At 39.9% G+C, this 26,174-nt stretch overlaps 1 protein-coding gene across 1 annotated transcript in view; it reads left to right on the top strand.

Annotated features, from left to right (window-relative positions):
* The window catches only part of LOC122807977 (C-type lectin domain family 10 member A-like), a 129,490-nt gene that overhangs the window by 52,514 nt on the left and 50,802 nt on the right, over positions 1 to 26,174 (top strand). The window contains exon 3 of the mRNA XM_044079002.1: positions 11,325 to 11,449. Coding sequence (XP_043934937.1) covers positions 11,325 to 11,449 — 125 coding nt within the window. The remainder of the gene's footprint in view (positions 1 to 11,324; positions 11,450 to 26,174) is intronic.

A 26,174-nucleotide genomic window follows, 5' to 3' on the forward strand; every position in this document is an offset into this window, starting at 1 on the left:
ACATGTTGCTGAGGTAGGGTCAGTAGAAAACAAAATGAGTGTGCTGCTCCAGGTATCAAATTCCTTTCCAGAACTCTGAAACATTATCCAGTTGGATCAGCCCTTCTTCAGATACCAAACCCATCTGCAAACAGCAAAATTTGGCTATAGTCTTCTGCTGGAAGTTTGTGGATGACTCCAAGACCCTCATTCACCTTTATAGTCCCACCTCCAATTTACTTTTGAAACCCACAGGACCCAGCCAGTATTAATTTCAGACATACAACTCAACCTCTTAGCACAACAATCTGGACAAAGCCAAAAAAAATTGGGGAATAATGGTAAAAACCAGGAACAATGTTAAATATTGCTCTTAAAACTTAGAAAGTTGCTAGAATAAAAGGTTGTGTGCTACCATTCATTTCCCGAAAGATGTGAAGTCTGAAATTCTAATGTCTGTTATTATTTAGTTAATTCAGTCCTCAGTGATTTTCCAGAAAACAACATTTTATGAGGAATAGAATGTTTTCTATCTGGATTTTTTGTTATTCCTAGTTAGGAATTCTTGTCCTTTCTCTCATTTACATTCCATACTGTTTTCTTCAGCTATATAAGATTATGCAGTTCCTGCTTATCACAGTTATAGAAATAGCATACCATTGTGTTAGATAGTTCTGTCACACTTATCCTCATACTTACACAGTTCTGCCACATTTATCCTCATCCTTACAGTAAGTATTCATGAGATGTTGTTGCAGCTGATTTAAGGTTTCTAATTCATGCATTGACAGTCTGGCTTCTGTTATTATAGTAACAGTACTATAGAAGGTTTTACATAGTTTGTTTTGTCTGTTAATCCTAAGGTATGCATATTCGTTTTTCAGTATTGTAGCAAAGCCTTGTTGATTCATCTCTTCTGTATTGTAGTATTAAATGCTATTGAGCAGTGATAAATGTGAAATGTAAATCTTTGTTTTATTTAATTTTTAATAATTATTTTATTTTTACAATTCTTCTATAGAATGTTCTCTTTCATTATAGACAATAATGTATATTTCATAATAATCTATCATATGGTAAGCAAGCTGGAGTAGTCAGAATTGTTATATCCCTCCCCCAGCCAGACCACAATTATTTGAAAACATTTTTAGAGATATTTTACAGTATACCAAATGCAAAGTCATTTATCTGTGGAGATCTTAACTTTAACTGGAACTCATCTCCCAGCTCTCCACTGAACAGATTATTCAACTTCTACATCCTTTCCCAGATGGTTTAAACAGCTACCAAATAAACCATGTTAAGAAAAATATTCACATATTGATGTCATTATTACAAATATGCCCCAAAAAATTATTCAAAGTAATACCTCTACTGCATGTTCTCTGTGGACATAGTCCCATTCTTGCCTTTTAGCCCTTTAAAACCCCCAAATTTCCTCACACATATGACATATCCTATTCCATGACAAATAACGTTGAATTCCTACTTGAACAGGAATTACATGCGATTCTGAGGTCTCAAATTTACAGCTGCACTGATCCCATTCGAGCTCAATCCATTTTCTACAATATAGTCTCTTCAATTCAGGATGAATCAGTGCATCTTAAGACCATTGCTATAATAACATCCAAGGTTTCATGGCTTTCTTCTACCTTAAGGACTCAGATTGCTGCATCCTAAAACCACAGCTATAATAACATCCAAGGTTCCGTGAATTTCTTCTACCTTAAGGACACAAAAAGGCACATCCTAAAACAACTGAACAATGTCCAAGGTTCCATGGATTTCCTCTACCTTAAGAACACTTACAAACAACAAAGCTGGGGTTGAAAAGAATAGAAAACTTATCTTTAAAGGAATTAAAAACTCATTTTGAAAATGCCACTAAATGTAATGCTTTTCAATATTTAAAACAGTCATTAGATTAAAATCTCACAAAGGCAAAAACTGAATATTTTATAATTGTACAGCAATCTCATCCTAAACGCAAAAAACATGTCTGAGAATCCTTAAATTGACTGAGTAGTGGTAAGGTATTGCCTAAATGAACATGTTACTCACTTATCCAAACTAACATTATACAAGATGTTGCTGCATATATATCCTTACCGCTTGACAACTTCTCAACTATGTTCAATACTATATACACAGTCACTGCATCACAGATAGTGCATAAAATACTTACTTTTCCTTCATTTAACTTTAGATCAGTAACTAGTAAACATGTTTTTAAACTCTGTGAAGAATCACTTACATATACAACCCATTAGTTCTGGTTTAGGCACTTGGGCTTCAGGCCAGTTATTTTACATTAAGAAGGTTCGTGGTCTGCACTCTTGTGGGAGAAGAGGCTGGACTCTGCCCTTCTGAGCTGGGAATTTCTGGTTAAAGGTTTATAGTGCCTGAATATTTGAACTGTATCTTACTGAAATTGGTACACCTTGTTTTCTCTAGCATAGACTAGATCCAGGCCTGCTGAATCTAGCTTTGTTTATATGCTTGTTGTTTGTTTGGTTGTTATTTCCCTGGAAGCTAATTCCACCTAATACGCGGCTTCTCAGCGCTTCTGTGGATCACTAGTGATATCTGCATTGCTTACTGTACTTATTTCCTTGTTTCACTTGAAAGAAAGTTACTGTTTGTTGTTTTTGCATTTAGTTACTTGTAACACATTGCACTCAAGTTACCTGGCACTTGCTCACTAAAGCAATTATATAAGTCAGCACTAAAAATTAAAAGCACTACACCCTCACTCCCCACTGGCCCTTGTTTTCAATTATTAAGGAATTCCCAATATTATTCTAGCATGTCCAAAGGTCAGATGTCAATCTCCTCTCCGGTCCAGCTGGTGAATCTGGGAATCTTGAGGCAATGTTATAACTGCCTCATGTACACAGACAACCCTCTCCTCCTCCCACATAACACAAATACTTGCGAGAGATGCAGCTATTTAGCCAAACTGGAGGCTGAGCTCTCTCAACTCAGGACTGGCAAGACCAGACAGGAGGAGAAGGCAACTACACACACCACAAAACCAGCCTCACATAATGCTACCACACCACTGAATCAAACACATAAACACACAAAGACATACTCGGAGGCTCTGAGTAAAAATTTACCTAAACAGCAGAGGCCTCCAAAGCAGACACCCAAACAACTGCTACCTCAAGACACCCCACGAGCAACACATAAACCACAAAAGCAGTGTGCAAAGCAGTCACAGCCCTTAAAGCCAAATACAACACCAAACATACTTGTCATAGGTGACTCCATAGTCAGACACACTGACGTCCCACTCACCAGGCTGAACAAGGAGAGGGTCACAGTAAGCTGCCTATCGGGCGCTAGAATCTGCCACATAACACAAGCACTCAGGTCACTCCACGGCAAGTACAAATATGACACAGTCATTGTCCATGCTGGTGTGAACGACCTGAGACGTACCTCCCTGGACTACATGAAAAGAGACATAGAGGAGCTCTCTGATTATGTAGCCCAGGCAGGTATGACCCTAACCCTGAGCAGTATCCTTCCTTCACCAAAAATGATGCCACAATATAGAGACAAGATGATCAGCTTTAACAATTGGCTTAATGTCTGGTGTCATTCAAAGGGGATCCAGTGTCTGTCTGCCTGGGATGACATGCTTGACAAGCCACGCAGCTTTGCAAGGGATGGCTTGCACCTGTCACCCCTGGGATTCCGGATATTGGCTAAGGCTCTTGCCACCCCCATAGTGCCTTTTTAGGCAAGGCTCAAATTCTAAACCTACCACCCTAGAAAACAAAAATGGGAAGAAACTGAGGGTAATGCTGCTCAATGCCAGAAGTCTAAATCTCAAAATGCACGCACTCGAGGCCCTTCTCAGTATGGAGAACATCGATGTCTGTGCTGTAACTGAAACCTGGTTCAAGGCTCCTGAGAGCACCCCGGCACTATTAGGTTTTACCTCATATCATGCGTTCCGGCCCCAAAACCCGGACCACACCTCAAAAGGAGGGGGTGTATCCATATTCATAAAGGATACCTACACCTCCAGGTTGGTGGCAACGCACAAAGCTTCGGAAACCATCCAGGTGCAACTAACCATAGGCAAAACTGCTCTACAAATTGTAGCATGCTACAGGCCACCCTCTCAAACTCAGGAACCCCACACAGCCTTCCTGAAGACACTGGAGGGTATAAATGTATCTCCAAACACCATCATATTGGGTGACTTCAACTACCCGAATATAGACTGGGAACATTACTCAAGCCCTAACGTTCTAGCCCAACGGTTCCTGGAGTTCATAAATTCAAATGCCATGGAACAGCTAGTCACTGTTCCCATGAGAGGAGAAAATATACTAGATCTCATTATCACCAACATGGGGAAGAAATGCTCCACACCGGAAGTATATCCCTCATTGGTGAGATCTGATCATAAACTAATCTCACTGGAAATCCACATCCCGCCCCCACCCCAAACAAAAAAGACCACAGACTTCTCTAAAGCAAACTTCACACTACTCAAGACTGGTGTGGTATCCGTCAAGGCCCCTGAGACAGTGGAAACCACAACCCAAGCTGCTGAAGCCCTTACAAATGCCTTCTATGAACACCTCCAGGACTGCATGGATCAGGCAATCCCAAATAAAACCAAGACTCTTTCCACAAAGGGCAAACGTCCAGTCTGGTGGACCCCAGCCATTAACAAACTTTACAATAAGAGGATAACGCTATTACATGATAGAACAAAATCCATAAAAGGGAAGTCACCCCTGATCATTATTAGTAAAAAAATACGAGCACTCATAAAATCAACTAAGGCCAATTTTGAAAGAAAATTGCCATGGATTCAAAGGACAATCATAAGGCCTTTTTCAGCTATGTTAGGAACCTGGGTGGAAACTCCCAGATATGCTCAGAATTAGTCCAAAATGATACAAAAATCACTGAACCCACAGACGTTGCCAACATACTGGCAGACAGGTTCAGTGCAAACTTCACCCCCCTCACCCCCCCTAAAGGAGAGATAACTATCCCAGCGGAGTGTAGCCTCCCAGACATCTCAAATGCGCAGGTGAAAGCTGCTCTCTCTAAAGCTAAAAACACAGCATCAATGGGACCGGATGGTGTCCCCGGCTGTGTGCTACATGAGCTAAATGAGGAATTAAACCCGCACATAAGGCAGCTGTTTAAACTCAGCCTTACCACAGGATACGTGGCCAAGGAGTGGCATACGGCAACTGTGGTCCCACTCCACAAAGGCGGTGCCTCTACAGACCCTGGTAATTACCACCCCATAAGCTTAACAAGTCTAGTCTGCAAAGCTATGTAGAGGATCATAATGGAGCTCATAAACAAAGATATAGGGGACTTGCAGACATTGGACCCGACCCAGTTTGGCTTCAAGGGAAGATCATGCCTTTTGAACTTGGTCGACTTCTTCGAAACAGTCACCAAGGCCATTGATGAGGGAAAGGCAGTCCATACAGCCTACCTTGACCTTGCAAAGGCTTTCGACACAATACCCCACTCGGGTATTGTATAAAAACTTACCAGCTTAAATGTAAACCCATATGTCACAAGATGGGTTGCAAACTGGCTTAAGGACAGAACCCACAGGGTTAGAGTTGCTGGCGCTATGTCAGACTCCAAGCCGGTCACAAGTGGTGTCCCACACGGCTCGGTCCTTGGCCCCCTATTGTTCGGCATCTACTTCTCAGAAGTACAGGCCAACATGGGAGGACTTTGGCCGACAAAGTTTGCAGACGACTGCAAACTGGGCGCCATAGTGGAAAGTGCATCGGACATGGATATCCTTCAGAAGGGACTCACGGAAACAGATAGCTGGTGCCAGAGCCATGGCCTGAAGTTAAACGCCAAAAAATGTATAGTCATATCCTTCGGGAAAAACAAGGTAACCCCAAGCTACCATATAGGTGGCAATCCACTAAGCACAGAAGAGGTTATCAGGGACCTGGGGACCCAGGTTGACAGTGGCCTTTCTTTTGATACTCACGTTGCTAAAGTGGTTAGAAAGACCTTCTACATTGCCCACCTGATCATGAAGGGATTCACATCCAGATCTAGTGAGGTCATTGTTCCCTGTACTCTTCACTTATCAGACCAATGATCGAGTACAATGCCCCATTCGGGATGTATCTCGCCCGACATCTGCAGCAATTGGAGAGACCCCAAAAGTTTCTCACCAAAAGGATAAAGGGACTCCAAAATCTGTCATATGCTGCCAGATTGAAGAAACTCCAGCTCTATTCAGTCGCATACCGTCTGCTCAGAGGTGACATGTGCCTGACATACAAGGCCATGTCCAACCCGGAATTAATGGACATGCTCCACCTCAAAAAATCCAAATCCACCAAAACCACTAGAGCAAGCGACTTAAACTTTAGCACGGATATAAATAGGATGTGCTGGAGGGATAGATTTATCACTCAGAGACTCCCTATGCTGTGGAATAGAGTCCCGGTCCATGTGAGGCAGAGCACCTAGCTGGCTCTGTTCAAGAGAAATCTTGACCTGTGGATGGGAGATCGTAGGTTTACCCCTGGAATCATCTCTGTGTCACTGCTGGACAGAGGCACAACAAACTAATGGGTACAGTATTTTTTCATATAAGGGGTGGCGTAAGCCACAAAAATTCGGGCTAGGCTTATAAATGCCTTGGGGCAGATAGCCTAGTATAAACCTATGAACCTATGAACCTATGAACATATGTATTGCTTAAATAATGTTTATTTACTCCAAGCAATGTGTTATATCCAAACCACTTGCTCATACATTTACTCTGTAGCTAACTACACACATTTTTCCTCTAAGCCTCAAGCATACTTAAATTACCCCTTTCCAATGTTTTTTCACCCAGACTTAGATGCAGAGATTAGGCTGATAATTATTCCTCTGTCCTTTATCAACAATATTAGTCTAAGGAACACTAGGGACTTTATAAGCCTAACCACACGACTCAACCCAATTGTGTTTCCATATGTCTCATGGGTGTTCATTAGCAGGGGTTATGTTAGGAAGTTTCAAAAGGTTATCTGGGGGGGGGGGGGTAACTTGGAATAATTACTGTATGCTTCTGTCTAGCAGAGACATGAGGACCAGACCTTGGGTAAATTTCTGATTTCCCATCCATTGGTCAGTATTATACTTAAAAAGGGTTAGGGATGGTCTTTGCTTCACATGGATGAAGAGCCTGTTCCACAGCTTGGGAACCTCTGAGAAATATATCTGTCTTTCAAACATATCCTGTTTATGTCACAAGCAAAATTCAAATCCTTGGATGCAGTGATTCTGATGCTGTTTGGTTTGTGGACATGCAAAAGTTCCATCAGAGTTAGAATATGTCAGGCATAAATCGCACCTCAGTAACCTGTAGGAGACCAAGTCCGGGGGTGAGGTTTTAAGGCAATCCATGTAGGAAAATGTATTTATACCCCATATTTTCCTGGTAAGGACCCACTGTGGTTGTTCCAACTGTTGCAAATTTCTATGCCAAAATGTAGCCACACATGAGTATGTACCTGCGTGTATCTTCTTTGTTGGTTTGTCAACAATTTTCTGTGCTTATTGCATTCGCTTTGCGATCCTGCTCTTTCTAATTAGCTGTATACCTACATATTCTACATTTATGCAATTGCCCTTTTTGCTGTGTGGCCTGGAAAAGACAGAAAAAGGGTCCTGTGCTAGCTTACTCAGTTAACAAACATTAATACATAAATAATGGTCACATTTTGGGCAGTGTTCTTTGTCTGTTTCCTCCTCTTGGATCAGTTTTACTAACTATAACAGGAACAGACAGGTTCAAGTTGAAATAGCTTTAAAGATCTTAGGGCCATGAAAAGATTTCCCTTTTATGAGGTCATGATCTTATGAGAAACATATCTACAATGCAGTTTTAGCATCAGTGACATTGCCAGAGATCAGTTTCAAAGCACTAAACCTGATTTATGATATGGGTAAGTACAGAAAATGAGGCATTATAACTGATGCAGTCTAAATAGTATAAAGGTGTTTCATTATAACAGTTTGTTCCCTGAAAAGCTTGACACATTTTATTTAATTAAAAGAAAATGGGTCTATATCACATTATCTAAATTCCAAAGGATTGAACACCATAAGCTCGACCCTGGAATCTTGAAATGTGAAGTACTCGAATGCTCAGAACAGCAAATTTTTTCCAAGGGAAAAAATTCGCTGTTCCGAGAGTACACACACACAGCACAAGCACACCAAGATACATAATCCACACATACACACTTCACAGAACCCTACACTAAACCATACATACACTACTTGCTATCCACTTACCTTAACCCAACCCTAACCCTAAGGTCTCTAACTAACGCACACTCACCTTACCCGCTCCCTAACCCTAACCCTAAGGTCCCTAACTATCACACACTCACCTTACCCGCTCCCTAACCCTAAGGTCCCTAACTAACGCACACTCACCTTACCTGCTCCCTAAACCTAAGGTCCCTAACTAACGCACACTCACCTTACCCGCTCCCTAACCCTAACCCTAAGGTCCCTAACTATCGCACACTCACCTTACCTGCTCCCTAACCCTAAGGTCCCTAACTATCACACACTCACCTTATCTCGGTCTGTTCGCACACTTACCTTAACCTGGTCCGTCACCTTCGCACCACAGTTGAGGAAATAGCGAAGCCACAGAAACGGCTCACCGAATACTTTCCCTAGGAAAATATTTGGTATTCTGCAACTTCGCTATTTCAAGCATTCACTGAATAGAGTTCGATATTATAACATTCAAAGTTTTAAGAATTCGCTGTTATAATATAGACCCAAAGAAAATGGTAATTTAAAAAAATGCATACAGAAAAAAAAATTCAAGTGCCTTGGATAAGACATACACAGAGAAAATGCATCTCAACTAAATAACAGTAGCAGGTACTATAACATAATATATACCTTGGGATTTATAAAGAAGTTTTAACATGGGAAATTTCCACATTGTACTAAGCCTTTCTAATTCAGGGAACGCTCTACCTATGAAGTTTTCCCCTTGCAAGAGGCTTAGCTCAAACAGTAGTCTTGCAGGCAAAGCCACATGTTAATACAACCGTCTGGGGGAGGGGGAAATGGTAATTAACCATGTGCTGTCCCCAAGAAATATTTCAGGAGAAAAAAGTGACTTCAGAAATAGATAGATAGATAGATAGATAGATAGATAGATAGATAGATAGATAGATAGATAGATAGATAGATAGATAGATAGATAGATAGATAGATAGATAGATAGATAGATAGATAGATAGATAGACAGACAGACACAACAGGTTACTTATTCATTTCTATGGGAGTACTCATGGTGCAGGAAAGTTCAGCAAAGATGTTGGGACAAGGCTGTAGGTGTGTTGATGTGTAAGTGCCTGAATGTCTGTAAGAGGGGGTGTCTTTGCTAACATGATGCATGAGCCAGGAGGAAGAACACTAGCCTGGTCAGGTCAAACAGGACTAGAGTTTGATTCAAAGTCATGGTCCTGAGCTGATAAGGAGATCTTTCTCACTACTGCTTTACCTGTGTCGGAATCATTTTCTTGCTATCTAGCAAATTGAGCATCCTACGTTAGGCAAGTACCATGAGTAGTGAGAATTTTAGTGAATCAGAAATTGTCTGAATTATGCTTTCCATATATGAATAGCCACATGACAGGTAAATGTTTGAGATTTCAATAGGAAAACAAAATATAGGATAGGAGTAGTCACATATGGAATGAGAGCATGTGTTATGCAACATGCACATGTAAGTTTTAACAATTGTTACAAACAAGAGATGTGACAAACTGTAGAATCTGATAAGAGTGTCTAACGGGTTCCATTGCAAAGGCCTAAATCTTAGGAAGCATCCAGCAAGACGGACAGCTATAAGCAATATCGGTAAGGAGTTTAAAACATTGCTATAATGCAATGTCTTTCAGCTTTTCCAATTAGGGGTCACCACATCAGATCATTGGTCCACTGATTGACTGGCAGTGGAATTTTTATGGTATTGAGTTGCCAGCCCAGTGCCCAACCTTCACAAAAGGCACACGCATGCACACATCTTTAAAGCTCCTTTGACTGTAAGGAGGACATGCAGACTCCACACAGCAGGCGCTCAAGCCGAGAATTGAACCAGAGAACCACTTACTGTGAGACAACAATGCTAATCGCTGCACTACAGTGGTGTAAAACATTGCTATTATAATATTTAAAATGTCAGGGAGTGTGCCCAACTTTCTTGCTTTTGTATTTTGATCCTCTTAAATGGCATCTAATATATTTTATTAACAGTTTGCATTCTGTGTTGAACACAAAGTGGCAAATGTACATCATTGAGTGATAGCCTTCTTGGCTGCTGTTAATATAATTTCTGATATAGAAATTGATCCAATGATGGCGGAGGACTTTTTGCAAAAAGAAAGGATAAAGGACTGAGTAACATATAAGGTGGGAGCTCTAAACCTACAGGTAGACCAATTGTATACACTTTCGCTATTCTAACAGAGATGGACAAACACAAACAATGTGTACATGGGATCTCATGTCTTCATCATTACACTGTAAGCGGTAGAGAGAGACACAGAGAGTGGGAGATGTTGGTGCTAGTAATAGTTTGTAAAGGCTTTAAATATGGTACATTGAATACAAGTAAAACAGGAGGTGAATAAAATCTAGATCTGCAATTTTTCATTCCATGAGATGAACTGCTGTGTTACATTACAAATGAAGGTTCAGAAAAAAAAAATCTCATGTTATCTCACTGATGGAGATTGAAAGTGCATGTCTGTTTTAGGAAAGCAAAGAATGTCCGCATGACCATGTGATGGACAGTCAGCACAGGAAGAATGTAGAATCCCTGTAATATGTGGCAGAATCACTAGCAAAGTTCTGAATCTTAATTGCTTCCAATTACAAATGCTAGATGCAGAAGCACATGCAGAGGTTCATGTCTCAATTACTACATGTCAGATTCCTCAAAATAAAAAATTAAAGATATGGTAAATGTGAAAGACCTGCCTGTCCATAGACAATGGTTCTGGGGCCTGTCACTCAGTTCTCTAGTGATGTTATATGACTGGAGGAGACAGAAACGGACCGGCAGAAAAAGAGAAAGAGATGATAAGTAATTATCTATCATAATTAGCCAGTAGCAGAGAAATCAGGAACTGATATCAGTAAAAGTTTACTCACTGAAACTAAGTTTTTAGATGTTAATAAAAAACGAAACAGAAAAAAAAAAACATGCCAACATTTCAGGTAAGCAGCATTGATTTGCCAGCTTTTGCATGCACAGAATAATGTTGTGTCTCATTTTGTAATTACAGCAATTCTTAAAATTGAGAACTGCACTAGATGGTGGATTCTACTGGATTGGATTACAAAATGCTGGTGCCGAAACCTGGAAATGGGTTGACGGGACAGTTTGTGATGTCCACAACAAAAGTACTGCGTAAGTTACCACTTAATATAATTTGTGAGGGGGGTGGAGATAAATGAAAGAGCCTCTTAAATCAACAGAATACCAAACATAAATGATCATAGCATTTTATAAATATTATGTGAAGATAAAGGCAATGTAAATTGTTCAGATAGTTTTATTTTCATGCAAGTACATATATTTAATCAAGGTCACCTTGCTTTTCAGACAGTACCTAACTAACTTTATAAATATTTTGTTTTCTAGATGGGCTATTTATGGCATTAATTTAATAGCTTACCGGACTTTTCTTGACTTTGTGAAAACAAATGGATTTCCTCATAAAGTAATTATGATAGCATGTTAAAAATGTAATAATAAACAAAAAAGTATTGAGGAGCACACCAGGCAAATAATGTAAGAATCTCAGATGTTAAACCCTTCATTATAACAACAGTCTACTTCAACAAGTAAATGGTATGCTATTTGTTTACTACTAATTGCAGGTATGATTATAGCATTACTTGCTTTTCTTTTTTATCAGTTATAAATAATTGGTACTCATGTCGATAATAAATTACTATTTTCCATAATTTTATCTGACTCTTCTTCTGACACTTGTAAGTGCTTATGTACCTTTCAGTTCAGCTATGTATCCACCCATACACTTCTAGCCTCCATGTCCTGCTAAAGGTTGCCATAGTAGTAAGTTGAGCACAGTAAATAAGACTTTCTTCTCCCCAGCATCAGTCTCTATGTTATTCTGTGGGATACTCAGGCATTTGAAAGTGATCTGTGAAATATAATCTCTCCAACAAATTCTAGGTTTGCCCCTGGGGTCTTCTTTCAGTTGATCTTGCCAGGTGTGCTTCCTACACCTAGTGCCAAGGGTCATCCTTATAAGGTGCCAAAACCACCTCAGCTGAATCTGGTTAGGTGATGGAACAGTGGATCATACCTTGCAAGTGTTTAGATTTTCACAGAAGGTCTAGATTTCACCTCATATTTTTGGCCTGTTCCTCATACAATGTATGATTTTCTGGCAAATCGTTGAGGATTGAAGTAACTAAATAATGACAGACATTTTAATTTCAGACTTTATATCCTTCAGAAAATACACATCAATGCAATTTCTGTTATTCTTGTTGTTTATTCTTTCTTTCAAAGGTTAAAAGTGATATTTAAAATTTGTCTCTATTTCTGTGCCTTTATCCCTCCATTATATTTGGCTTTGTCCAGATTTCTTGTACTGGGAGGTTGAGAGGTATGCAGTGGATGTAATCTGAGATCCCACTGGATTATTGACCTTTGAAAGGTTAAGAGTGATATTTAAAATTTGTCTCTATTTTTGTGCCTTTATACCTCCATTATATTTGGCTTTGTCCAGATTTCTTGTACTGGGAGGTTGAGAGGTATGCAGTGGATGTAATCTGAGATCCCACTGGATTATTGACCTCCTAAGCCTATCATGGATAGTGAACTCTGCTTCCCTGAGAAGGAATCTCCTTTCTGCTGCTTGTGTCTGGGATTTCATCCTCTCTGCCACAACCAAAAACTCATTGCCATAGATGAGGATGTGTATATAGGCTGACTATTAAACTGACACCTTTATCCTATGAGTCTGATCTCTCTTTCCCTCTATACCCATCAAGGTGACTTTCTCTTCATGATGGGCTTCTTCATGTCTGCAAGGTCTGCTATTTTCTCAATAATGCCTAACCTGGAAGGCATTATTGCTCTTAGAAAATGGACTATCAGTTAAATTAGACTGTGTTTATTTTGTTGTTGGTATAGTGATATAATTTTTATATATTTTGATGTAAAATATTTCCTTCACCTAATGTTTCATAGTTATTGTAGGACAAGAAATTCTTGTTGGAGAATGGATTTTACATCCAAAAATATACATTATGTAAATATGTAGTATAAACACACACACCTGCGCACACACACACACAAACACACAGTGATTTTCATATATACACTTAATAACAAATACACACCCGCACACATGCACATGCAGAGGCACAGACATACTTAGCGCACACACACACTCGTACACACACACACACACACACACACACACACACACACACACACACACACACACACACACACACACATGCCCAGCAGTTACAACCAAATTCTTTTCTGTCTATCCTTCATATGTCTCATTGTCACTGAATAAATGAAAAACTACATACAATAATATTTGCTTGATATTACTGGTCTCTGTGTCTGCATTTTGTTTTTCTATTTTACTGATAGTTAAAAAGCTGTGCTGCATTTATTTATTTGCTTGAGATTGCTTTTCTTGGTGCCTGCATTTTGTTTTTATGTTTTACTGATAGTTAACAAAACTGTACTGCATTTATTTATTTGCTTGACATTTCTGGTCACTGTCTGGATTCTGTTCAGCTGGTTTCGTAGTGGGGGTTGGTTTAATTTCTGTTGAAGCCAGCCTATCCAAGGTGTGAGCAAAGCTTTTTTGTTGACTGATTCTTTTACACTACTGGGGTAAGGAGTTACATTTTATTTTCCCCCACCCTGCCACCCAAGTGTTGTTGTATTCTTAAACTTGATGCCTTTGGAACTGCCTGCCTCTGCTGTAAATTTGATTTTGGACACTCCTCCCAATTCCATCTCATTTGCTTACTTTACTGAGTACAGTGTGATCATTTGGGAAGGACTACCCCATTGCTTCTTTGATTTTGGACACTCCTTCCAGTCCCATGTACTGTGTACAGAGAGAGCATTTGGGAAGGCCAACCCCCTTAGTTTCTTAATCTTGAATTATTTTGTTACTAACAATAAAAATGTAAATGGTTTTATTAGCTGCTTTTACTGCAGTTGTGTTCTTCCTACTTTATTACTTTATTTTGCATCGCTGCTTGCTCTTAAGCGTTGAAGTTCCTTTATTCTGCTTTTATTTATTACTGCTTGTTAGTAGCCTGATTAAATTTGTCTTAGTCTAACCTTCTTAGTTTTGGTTTTAGCATTTGGACTTCAGGCCAGTTATTTTACATTTAAGAAGTTTTTTTGTGGTCTGCACTCTTGTGGACAAACCCTTATCAAAACCCTCTCTCCATAAGTGCATCCAAGTTTCATAATGCTATGTCTGGACAATTCCCATCAGTTTCGCCTGCCAGCCTGGTCGACAGGGGCATACTGAGACAGTGTAACAACTGCATTAAGTTCACTCACTACCCTCTTCTCCTAGCACATAATTCTTCCACATGCAAGAAATGCATCTGTATCAGTAACCTGATATCCATGCTCTCTCGTGCCACAGTCAGTAGAGAAGATTGCCAGCACAAACACCACACCACCCACTTCACATAGCCAAGTGCAACACACATCCACCTGTGCAGAGTTCCTCAATAAAAACTTACCTAAACAGCGGACACCTCCAAAACACACTCACAAACATTCCACACACAGCACCAAACCAAACATACCAGTGTCTCACAAACACGGAAGTCCATAAGATATAACAATAAACTTACACAGCCCATAAGGCACAACAATAAACCGAACATACTGGACATTGATGACTCAGTTGTGAGAAACACTGATGTGCCCCTCACCAGGCTCAACAAGAAGAAGATCACTGTCATTTGTCTATCAGGTGTCAGAATCCCCCACATCACACACACACTTAAGTATCTTCACAACAGGTACAAGTATGACTCTATCATTGTTCATGTTGGTGTGAATGACTTGAGACATACCTCCTTGGACTATATGAAGAGAGACATGATTGAGCTCTCAGAGTATCTGTCCCAGGCAGGTATTACCTTAGACCTAAGCATCATCCTACCTTACCAAGAATTATATCACAATACCAACAAAAAATAATTGACTTCAACAATTGGCTTAGTTTCTGGTGTCATTCCAAATGGATCCAGTATCTGTCTGCCTGGGATGACATGGTTGACAGGCTGCGATGCTTTGCCAGAGACAGCCTCCAATTGTCACCAGTGGGATTCAGGATTCTGGCCTCCCCCATTGTGCCTTTTTAGGCAATGTCCCAAAGACAAATCTTCAAACATAAAAGATCTGTCAAAAAGCAAATTGAAGATCATGCTGCTTAATATTAGGAGACTTAACCTGAAAATGCACTCACTGGAGGCTCTCCTCCCACTGGAAGATGCCGACATCTGTGCAGTCATGGAAACTTGGTTTAAGGCTGCGGAGAGCACCCCTGCCTTACCAGGCTATACCTCATTCCACACATTCTGAACCCAAAATGAGATTGGGAAGACAAAATGTGGTGGAGTTTCTATTTTAATTAAAGACAAGCACACCTCCAGTCTCGTTTGCCAGCATGATGCACTAGAACTACTCCAGGTGCAACTGACAATTGGAAAGACACCCATCCAATTTATAGCCAACTATAGACCCTCCTGCATGACACAGGACAACCACTCCTCCTACCTGGACCTACTTGACTCCATCAGGGTGCCCCCTAACACCCTGATCCTTGATGACTTTAACTACCACACCGTAGACTGGGTGAACTATTCCTACTGTAATGCACTCACCCAATGATTTCTTGACTTCATCATTTCTAATGCACTAGACCAGATTGTCTCATCTCCTACAAGGGGAGATAATGTTGTAGACTTGGTTCTCACCAACATGGCGACTGCTGCACCATCACCATAGTAAGTTCTTCTTTGGTGAGACCAGACCATCGGTCTGTATCACTCAAAGTATCTATCCCATCCAACCACCTCCCAGCTGTAATCAGGCTAAAAATCTTTTCAGAAGCTGAATACAACCTTCTAAGGGAGGGTATCAGTAGCTTCACACCACCACCCCCTCAGAGGATGCAGACAACTATGCTGAACAATACACCAGTGCAGTACACAAGCACCTGTACAACTTCATGAACTCAGCTATACTCAACAGAACAAAAACCTGCTCCTCAAGGAAACACAAACCTATCTGGAGGGCATCCTCTATCAACAGGCTTTACAACAAAAGGAAGAAACTGTTGTCCAAGGGTATAAAGGCACAAATTTCCAATTGGAAAAACTCCCTTCTTAGCCTCAACAAGCAAATTAGATCACTAGTGAAAACTTACAAAGCCAATTATAAATCGAAACTAGCCTCTGAAACAAAGGCTAACCACAAAACCTTTTTCAGTTACATCAGGAACCTCCATGGCAAAGCCCAACAGTACTACTTACACTGATCCTGTTGACTTAAACAACCTGCTAGCAGATGGTCTCAGTGCAAACTTCACCCCCTTGTCCCTCCCCAAAGGCCCATTTGACATCTCCAATACTTGTCCTGCACCTCATATCTCCCTAGATCAAATGTTAAAGGCCCTATCCAAGGCAAAGAACACAGCTTCCATGGGACCTGATACTATCCCAGACTGTATTTTGCACCATCTCCAGCAAGAACTAGCATCACCATTGACCACCCTATTCAACCACAGCCTAAGTACAGGCCTCATTCCAGCAGAGCGGAGAACTACCATTGTCATCCCATTGCTCAAAGGTGGCGCCACTACTGACCCTGGAAACTATTACCCCATTAGCTTGACAAGTCTGATCTGTAAGGCCATGGAACGTATTATTATTATTATGGACCTCATAAACAAGGACATGGGCAATCTCCAAGCACTTGACCCCACCCACTTCGGATTTGTCAATGGGAGATCTTGCTTATTGAATGTGGTTGACATTTTTGAGACTGTCACCAAGGCTATGGATGAGGGAAAGTCAGTGCATACAAATTACCTTGACTTGACCAAAGCTTTTGACACAATCCCCCACTCAGCATCACTAAAAAGCTAACACAACTTGGCATAAATCAGTATCTCATCAGGTGGGTGCCCAACTGGCTCATCAATAAGACTCACAAGATCAAAATAGGTGCCTCCATCTCTGACAGAAGACCTGTCACTAATGATGTTCCTCAGGAATCTATCCTGGGACCCCTACTGTTTGGCATCTACTTCTCAGAGGTTCAGGCAAAGACCAAAGGCCTGTGGCTGACCAAGTTTGTGGATGACTGTAAACTGGGTGCTGTCATTGACTCCCCAAATGATGTTAACATACTACAAAAGGGTCTCACAGCAACAAATGACTGGTCCCAAAGTCTTGGCTTTAAGTTAAATGAAAAAAAAAAGTATTATCATACCATATGGCAAAAACATGGCCCCTATTGATTACCACATCACCAGCAACTCCCTAAGCACACAACTTGTATTGAGAGACTTGGGCACATAGGTTGACAACAATCTCACATTCGACCATCATGTAGCGGCAATGGTTAGAAAAGCCTTTTACTTGATTCAGCATATATGTAAAGGGTTTGCATTCAGAAAAAAGTAGGTTATTACATCCCTGTACTCCTCCCCCATTAGGCCAATAATTCAATACAACGTCCCGTTTGGTATGTACTTTTCCAAACACCCGCACCAACTGGAAAGGCAACAGAAATACCTCACAAGAGAATTCATGGCCTCCAACACCTGTCCTATGTGGACAGGCTCAAATCACTATCACTCTACTTGGTATCATACAGATTCCTCAGAGGTGATCTGTGTCTCACCTACAAGGCAATTAAAAACCTGTTCTATTAGAGATGCTCCATATCCGTTTGTCTAACTCCTCGTGCATTACCCCCTCAAAAGGCCTAAATCTAATATGTGACATTAACAAAACCTGTGTGAGAGACAGATTTGTCTCGCAGAGGCTGCCCCATCTCTAGAATAGACTCCCCATACATGTCAAACAATGCACATCATTGACCCTCTTCGAGCGCAGCCTTGATGAGGGGATGGGAAACCACAAATTTCTCCAGAAGTTCCACCTGTGTCTCTCATTGACAAGGGTGACAGGTGCTGATTGAGCTTTTTTGGGGATAAACTCTTGGCTAGGCTTTTAAGGGGTCCAGGGCCATTAGCCTAGTAATCTCCTGTAATCTTATGAGCCTATGAAGTAATGTCTCTCCCCCTACATACCTCTCAGCTTGTCCTTGATCCTGTTTCAAATTTCTGGACTTTCCCTAAGAATGCTTGATTTCTTTCATACATCTTGTTGTTCAAAAAAAGAATGCTGATGTAACAAATCTTGTTCTATTAAATTCTTAAGTGAATATGGGTAATCCTTAAAATCTTCCCTGGTTCTGATGGCTTAAACTAGAATTTGTCCGCAACGATTATAAGAAATATGGTCTCTGTCTCTGTGTGTTGCTCTCACTGTCTGTGTGTTTCTCAAACACACAGACACATATATACAGTCTCACACACACACACACACACACACACACACACACACACACACACACACACACACACACACACATGCACGCACACGTGCACACATGCATACATCTTTCTTATGTAGTTAATTGCATTTTATATTATATACTACATATATTATATATGTTTTGTTTTATTTACTTTTCAGTGCTCGGTAAATGTGCCTTTTTAAGTACTGCTGATAACAATAGGGAAAGAAAACTGACAGCTACATGTAACTGTTTATTGCTGTTGTATGTGTTGTTATTTCTTTTTTTAATTTAATTTATTTTTTTAATTATTCCCTCTAAATAAGACCCATTTAGCAAATGATAAAAAACATAACCTTTTTTTTTTCAACATGCCTCTCAGTGCCTTAATATGCTGCCATGAAGCCATGGACTTAATACAAGCCTCTCCTTCTACATTAACACCTGTTCTCCAAAAGGGTGTTGCCATTACAATTCACCCATTTTCTATGATTTATTACATCATCGCTTTTTATTTGAATAGATCTTGATGACGGTAACAACTTCCACTCTGTCTCTTACTTTCTCATTATTGCTAATGATATTGAGAAGGCTTTTTACTCTCAGATTAATTGAGTCGTGTAAGATTACCAAGTCTGACTTCTGCACTAATTTAATTAATTAATTAATTAATTAATTAATTAATTAATTGAAGTGTAGTTTATTCTAATGTTGAGGGACTGATGGAATGCTATTATTCCTGTCTTTGTCCTCATTGATCACTCATCAGAATGTGATACATGAGATCGCAATAATTTTATGTACTATTTGTGGACCTCTTATGGTGCTGTAGAAACTGCCCTGAAATGGTTTACCTCTTACATTATATGGTGAAATTTACAGATGGCATCTAATGTTAATGCCTCATCCCTTCTCCCTGTTAAGTTCAGTGAGACACAGATTAAATTTTGGGGGCTCTTTTGTTCAATGCTGATATACTTTTTTGGGGGAAAATTATCCTGGAATACCTCTTATTGTTATACAGTTGACTCAAAATGTTACCTCTTCTTCCAGCAGGATAAAATGTTTTCTGTTGATTCCCTTGGTAAATATTTGGAATGCATCCAAACCTGGATTACCCGTTATTATCATCTGAAAATCACCCTCTGAAAGGAGTAGCCGTGGGCATTCTTTCTACTTTATGGAATTCTAACTATCATGCTTTAAAATCTACCATAATGTATGGTAGTGGTAAGCTGGAATTTATAAATACAGTGAAAAATCTAGGCATGGTTCTGGATGACAGATTGATATTCAAACAGTAGTTGTTCTCTGTTATTATGTCACTGTGTTTCCACTTACGGAACGTTGCTTACATTAAACACTATTCCGCCCAACTGCACTTGTCTCTATGTCATGATGACTGTCACTCGATCTGCACTGAACTGACTGAAATTAATGAAAACCTTTACATCCCCACTTGCTAAATGGAATCCTGCTTGTCTCCATACAGTCATAGTTTATGGAGTTTGCACTTGCTGACTGCAGCGTTTCATGTCTCCTTCCACAGCTCAGGCTGTAAATGAAGTGATTTAGAGAATAACAGGAGGGGGATTGGGGTTTAAATCCCCTCATTGTTGAATGATTTTTCCTCTATCAGAAACAGACTTCTTCTCCAGATCAAGCAATGTTACACTAATTTCCTTTAATAAGGAATCCAGCAAATGGGTGGGCATTCATACATTTACCCCAGGTATGATTGTCGCATTGCTCCAAGAAAAAGGAAGAGAGGTATAAGGGTGGGTTCCAGTACGATGTAAATGACCACGTCCCAGATGTCTTGTACTTTGTACAATTCTGTGATTCTATGAAAGATCTAGTATTATGGTGTTTAGCACCACATAAGTTAGGTCACTCTTCTCTGAAGGATCTCCAAGTTTCAGACTGTTCTACTACCATTTCAACAACTTATTGTACCTTTTTTTTTACCTCCATAAGAACTTAACCCCTCTTTAAACACATGAAGTATATGACTAATCATAAATTATGTACATAGTGGATATTTTTTCCTGTCTTATTTCCCCTAACCTATTATTTTACTACTGAATATCTTTATTACCGACTATTATGTCAGTTAATATACAGATTTCCTGTATTGCATCTACTGTGTCTAACTTATTTCAAAGCTAAACTCCTTCTCAGCAATAACTAGTCATTATTGTTCTTCACTACTCCTTTCTGTTAGTCCACATCTGATCATCTACTGCTACTACTGCACCGTCTTGTTCTATTTAATTTTATTTACTATTTCAAATAATGTATCATATTATCTTGTTGTTTCATGCATGCTGAAGTCTGTTAAGTTGTTCCAATGTATCATACTATAATTTTTCTGCTTTAAGTACATTGTAGCACATTACATTGTACCAATGTTTCATTTATTATACTTCCTGTTTGTCTATAATGTTTCTTTGCTTATGGTTCATAGGTACATACTAGACTATTGCTCTTAAAGGATCTTAAGACGCCTAACCTCATATTGCTTTGGTAGTTCTTAGCCTTCATATTTTGCATCCAAATAGCCAAACAAGGATATGTTAGGATATTTACATTTCCCCTATACTATTTTCCTTGTTTGGATATGTCTGGTGGTTGAAGGGAAGGTGCAGAGGTGAGGTGTTGAGGAATCCAGAATTTTCATTGGACTCCTTATAAAGTGGCATAGCCAAAGGCTATTGCAGGGGTATTAAACCGGTTCTCAGTACAAATGTGAGGCATGGAATGGTCTGGCCAAGGCTGTCTTCAGTGGGACTGGCATTCCACACACTGGAGAACAGTGTAGGCATCATTTTAGTAACCTACAAAAGTGCAAGCGGGATACATTCAACCAGTGGCTGAATGAGTTCAGGACTGCTGACATCCTACAGTTGTGTACGTATACTGACAAAAAGGATTTATAGTGAATAGAAAGCTGCATATAGGCAAGAATGGTATGCATAATGCTCTTGTCTTGTTATTTTCTCTTTATTGCACAGCCAACCAAGAGATTATGGAGAATAGAGATGCCCAAGCTGAGCATGTAGAGAGATTGAGGTAAGCAAGGGGTATGTTTGCAGCACAACATAACTGTTATTCTAGCTAAAGTATTGCTTTTCTATACAGTTGTAGCAAAGTAAGTATGCATATCCTAACTGTAAAAACTAGCATGCATACTTCAATCTGTAGCACAAGCCAACTGTAGGAGTCAGGCTAAAACAAGCATGCATGCTTCAATCTGTAGCACAAGCCAACTCTAGGAGTCAAGCTAAAACAAGCATGCATGCTTCAATCTGTAGCACAAGCCAACTGTATGAGTCAAGCTAACACTGTAGTCAGATATTGTGTGTCCAAATACCACAAGTAACATTTATATAGTAAAATCCTTTAAAATATTACATAATTTAATTTCAACAAAAGTGGCATAAATACCCTGCTGTTAACTTAATCTATATAACTGGACCAAGCATATGTGCAATATATGCACATTGCAAGGATTACTTTGAACATTACTTACTTTTAATTTGTAGATGCTAAGAAGTATACTTAAATGTAAATGCAGAAATGAAATACTTGATTGTAGTGATAATACATTGTATGTAACATATGATGGTACTAATTATATCTTTTCTCTTACCCCATCCCTTATCTCTTTTTTATTTTTCTGTGTGTTGTAACAATGTTTCTGTGTCATCCATCTCTGACAAATGACAAAATGCTTTACAGCAGAGGGAGGTAGGCCAACCCTCATGGCTCAGCCTGCCCCTGCTGCACTGGCTCCTGCACCAATGCGTAGCACACCTGAGACCAAACATGGCAGTACTCTTCCACTGTCCCTGTACTACCTTGGCCCTCCACATCAGGTAGCGCTACCCCTGCAGCTGGTGCTGTGGTACCCTCTGAGAGTAGTGAGGAAGATGGGGATTTTATCACCCACCAGGAGTTGCCAGGCTTGGTGCATAGGCTCACGCACAGCATCATTGGTGTGTGCCTATGACTGATGGACAGGATGATCTCTTTTATTATCCAAGGGAGAAGATTTCAAGCACTCCAAAAGCAAGCAGAGTAAGGGGACAGTGATGAAAGTCCTGCAGGTGAGGACTAGATTCTCATTGTTCCCTGTTTGATGGGCATCTATTGTCCTCTCCCTAACCCCAATCACGGTGTCCCACAACCTGTTATGTCCCTCACCTTCCCTGTCTCTTGTCTAGTTTGTCCTGTTTGTTTGCATCTGCTTCCTCACCTGTCCTACTTACCTGACTCAGAAATGCCTAATAGTATGTAGCACATAGTCATTTGGTTATTTATAGATCTGTGCTTGCCAGTGGAAAGATCTGGTGATTTTTTGCGGAACTGTCATTTTGCAGGAGGTGAGTTCCTTGATAAGCAGGTAAATCAAAAACAATATCTACCTCACTTTTAGAGGGAATGTTTTTTGTGGTAAAGCCCCCCCTATAGCTCAAGACTTAAAGCAGTCAGCTGCAGGGCATCTGTACTTCAGGGCAGGAGCAACACTAGGACATCAGCATTTTCTGACCTAGTGCTTTTCTTTGCTTGTCACACAATCTGGTATCGCCTTCCATTGGTGATTGTCATAATTAGAGTAGATTACATTTGTTATAATTATAAAAAAATAACTTAAATTTTAAGTTTGTTGTCTTTCTTGCAACACTCTATTACTTGATGAATTATATTTGATGCTTAATTAATGTGTATAGTTCTAGAGATGTTCTTGATTTCAGTAAACCAAGTTAGAAAAAACCTTGACACTCTCATATAAGAGAATATATTTTTCTCTTATGAGATATATTTCTCCAGGTCTCTTGCTTCTAAGATCCTATAGCTGATTGTTACTACTATGTTACTAAAATTTAATAAATTGTTTTCTAGTCTTGAGGTAGTTTTTCTGCCCGGGTCTCTGCTGAAAATGAGCCAAAAGCTCAGCCAGACTAACCCGGTTAACAAATGTACAATAAAATAAAATAAATAAAATAAATGTCTCTTACCCAACATTCCTCTCTTACTGAAGCAAAAAAAGAAAATGGACACCTCTACTACAAAAAAAAAAAAAAAAAAAAAGAATAGTGTCCCATTCATAGCTCTCCGCTTCGCACACTTGTCCTTTTTGACACACTTGATTCAATCCAATTGGCTATACAATGTGATTTCATTGTTGGCACCTCCATTGTTGAGATGACAGTCCAAATTCAGTTAATATTCTGTACATAATTTCATTTTATACTGTTGATGAAGTGGATAGCTATGGTTCTTTCCTACCTCACTTCTGCAAATTCCTATATTGCTTTCCCTTTGTTCTTCCTCCTGCTTACCCCCCCTTTCCTATCTACCCCATTTTAATACCTTTAATCTGGTCAAAAACAGAATCACACACCACACCAAACACATAAGTGAAAAAACAATGACACCCTTCACTTTTTGTCCTTTGTGTTTGTGTGGAGGTTGGAATCATGCATCAATGCTGCTTAAACATGCTGCACTTATGTAGCACACAGTGAATATAATATAAAGAATTATTTCATTGCATTATAAATACATATTTAAAACTATTAGATACACCTGGATTTGACCCCTATATCATTTGGGCTCCAAAAGATATCTGTCAATGCATTTACATCTACTGCCACAGAGTCAGCTAAGCAGCAAGTGTATTTCTTACACTCAGTACTATCCACACTGCTGACTGTTATACCCCTGCACTTAAAATGATTGTGCAGAGGTAAGCAAACTAATAGAACTCTCATAATTTTATCAATGAAGCAGAGGCTTGCTTTTGCTCATCGCTTAATCATGGGCAAATGAGGAAAACAGTATAAATGTGTAACTCACACGTGCAAATATTTAGCCATTGATTGCACAGACCAGCTGTTCAGTGGTGTGCTATGGAGCGTGCACTGTGGTATGTATTACTTATGTTTACTGCCCATTTAATGTTCATCCCATTAAAGTACTTGTAAAAACACAAAAGGAAAGCACTTTTTTAAGGAAAGAACAAATATTTACACTGCAGCCATCTGTTACCCACACCAATGCACTTGAAACTTGGTCTGTCAGTACTTGTTTACAGATATATCAACTACACTCTAAAAATAAAAAAAATGTGCTTTCTTATGTACCATGTACATCTTTATACTAACAATACACATTCAGATTTTGCAATACTTTTATTCATGTGGACAGCTCTTTGCATATAGTTTGCAAAGCTATCTTTGCAAGCTATACCTGCATATTGGAAACACAACAACAAATGCTATACTTTGCGTACTCATCAATCTGATAACATGCAGAACTTTAATGTGTTGACAGTTGTGCATAGCTAGGTATCAATTTCTGACAGGCCTCCCAACATCTTCTTTCAAAAAATCCAGTGCTGATGTCATCTTCAATAAATTGTCCTGCAGCCTTGTAATAGTAAAGGTTGTGCCATGGTGTTTGTGTTAAATACTGAATTCTCCAGTCAGTGTACTTAGTTAGGGGTTCTAATCTCTCTGCAGTCAACTGGTGTGTGTGTGTGTGTGTGTGTGTGTGTGTGTGTGTGTGTGTGTGTGTGTGTGTGTGTGTGTGTGTGTGTGTGTGTGTGTGTGTGTGTGTGTGTGTGTGTGTGTGTGTGTGTGTGTGTGTGTGTGCGTGTCTGTGCGTGTGTGTGCGTGTGTGTGTGTGTGTGTGTGTGTGTGTGTGTGTGTGTGTGTGTGTGTGTGTGTGTGTGTGTGTGTGTTTCATAGTTTCATAGTTTCATAGTATAGTACTAGGCTATCTGCCCTGGGGCATTTGTAAGCCTAGCCATAGTAATGTGGCTTTTGCCACCCCATAAAATGGTACAACAAATGTACAGAATAAATGTAGAATACTGTGCCTCTGTCTAGTAGTGACACAATGAAGGTCCCCTTATATAATAGAATTAGTTTACTGTGCCCCTGTCTAGCAGTGACACAGATGTGACCCCTGGGGTAAACTTATGATCTCCCATCCACTCATCAAGATTTCTCTTGAAGAGAGTCAGTGAGGGGCTCTGCCTAATATGAACTGGGATCTTGTTCCAAAGCATGGGAAGCCTCTTGGTTATGAATCCATCCCTCCAGCATGTCCTATTCATACTTGTGCCAAAGTTTAAGTCTTTAGCTCTCGTGGTCCTGATGGATTTGGATTTTTTGAGGTGGAGCATGTCCATCAGATCCTGATTGGACATGGCTTTGTACGTCAGGCAGAGATCACCTCTGAGCAGGCAGTATGCTACTGAATAGAGCTGAAGTTTCTTTAGTCTGGCAGAATAAGACATATGTTGGAGACCCTTGATCCTCTTGGTGAGGTACTTTTGTGGTCTCTCCAGCTGTTGCAAATGCTGGGTGAGGTACATACCAAATGGGGCATTGTACTCAATCATGGGTCTGATGAGGGAGGAGTATAGGGATACAATGACATCCTTGGATCTGGATGTGAATCCCTTCATGATGAGGTGTGCAAGGTAGAATGTTTT

The sequence above is a fragment of the Protopterus annectens genome, chromosome 8.part0 (genome assembly GCF_019279795.1).
Source record: "Protopterus annectens isolate FY-2018-M chromosome 8.part0, PAN1.0, whole genome shotgun sequence".
Taxonomy (NCBI): Eukaryota; Metazoa; Chordata; order Ceratodontiformes; family Protopteridae; genus Protopterus; species Protopterus annectens.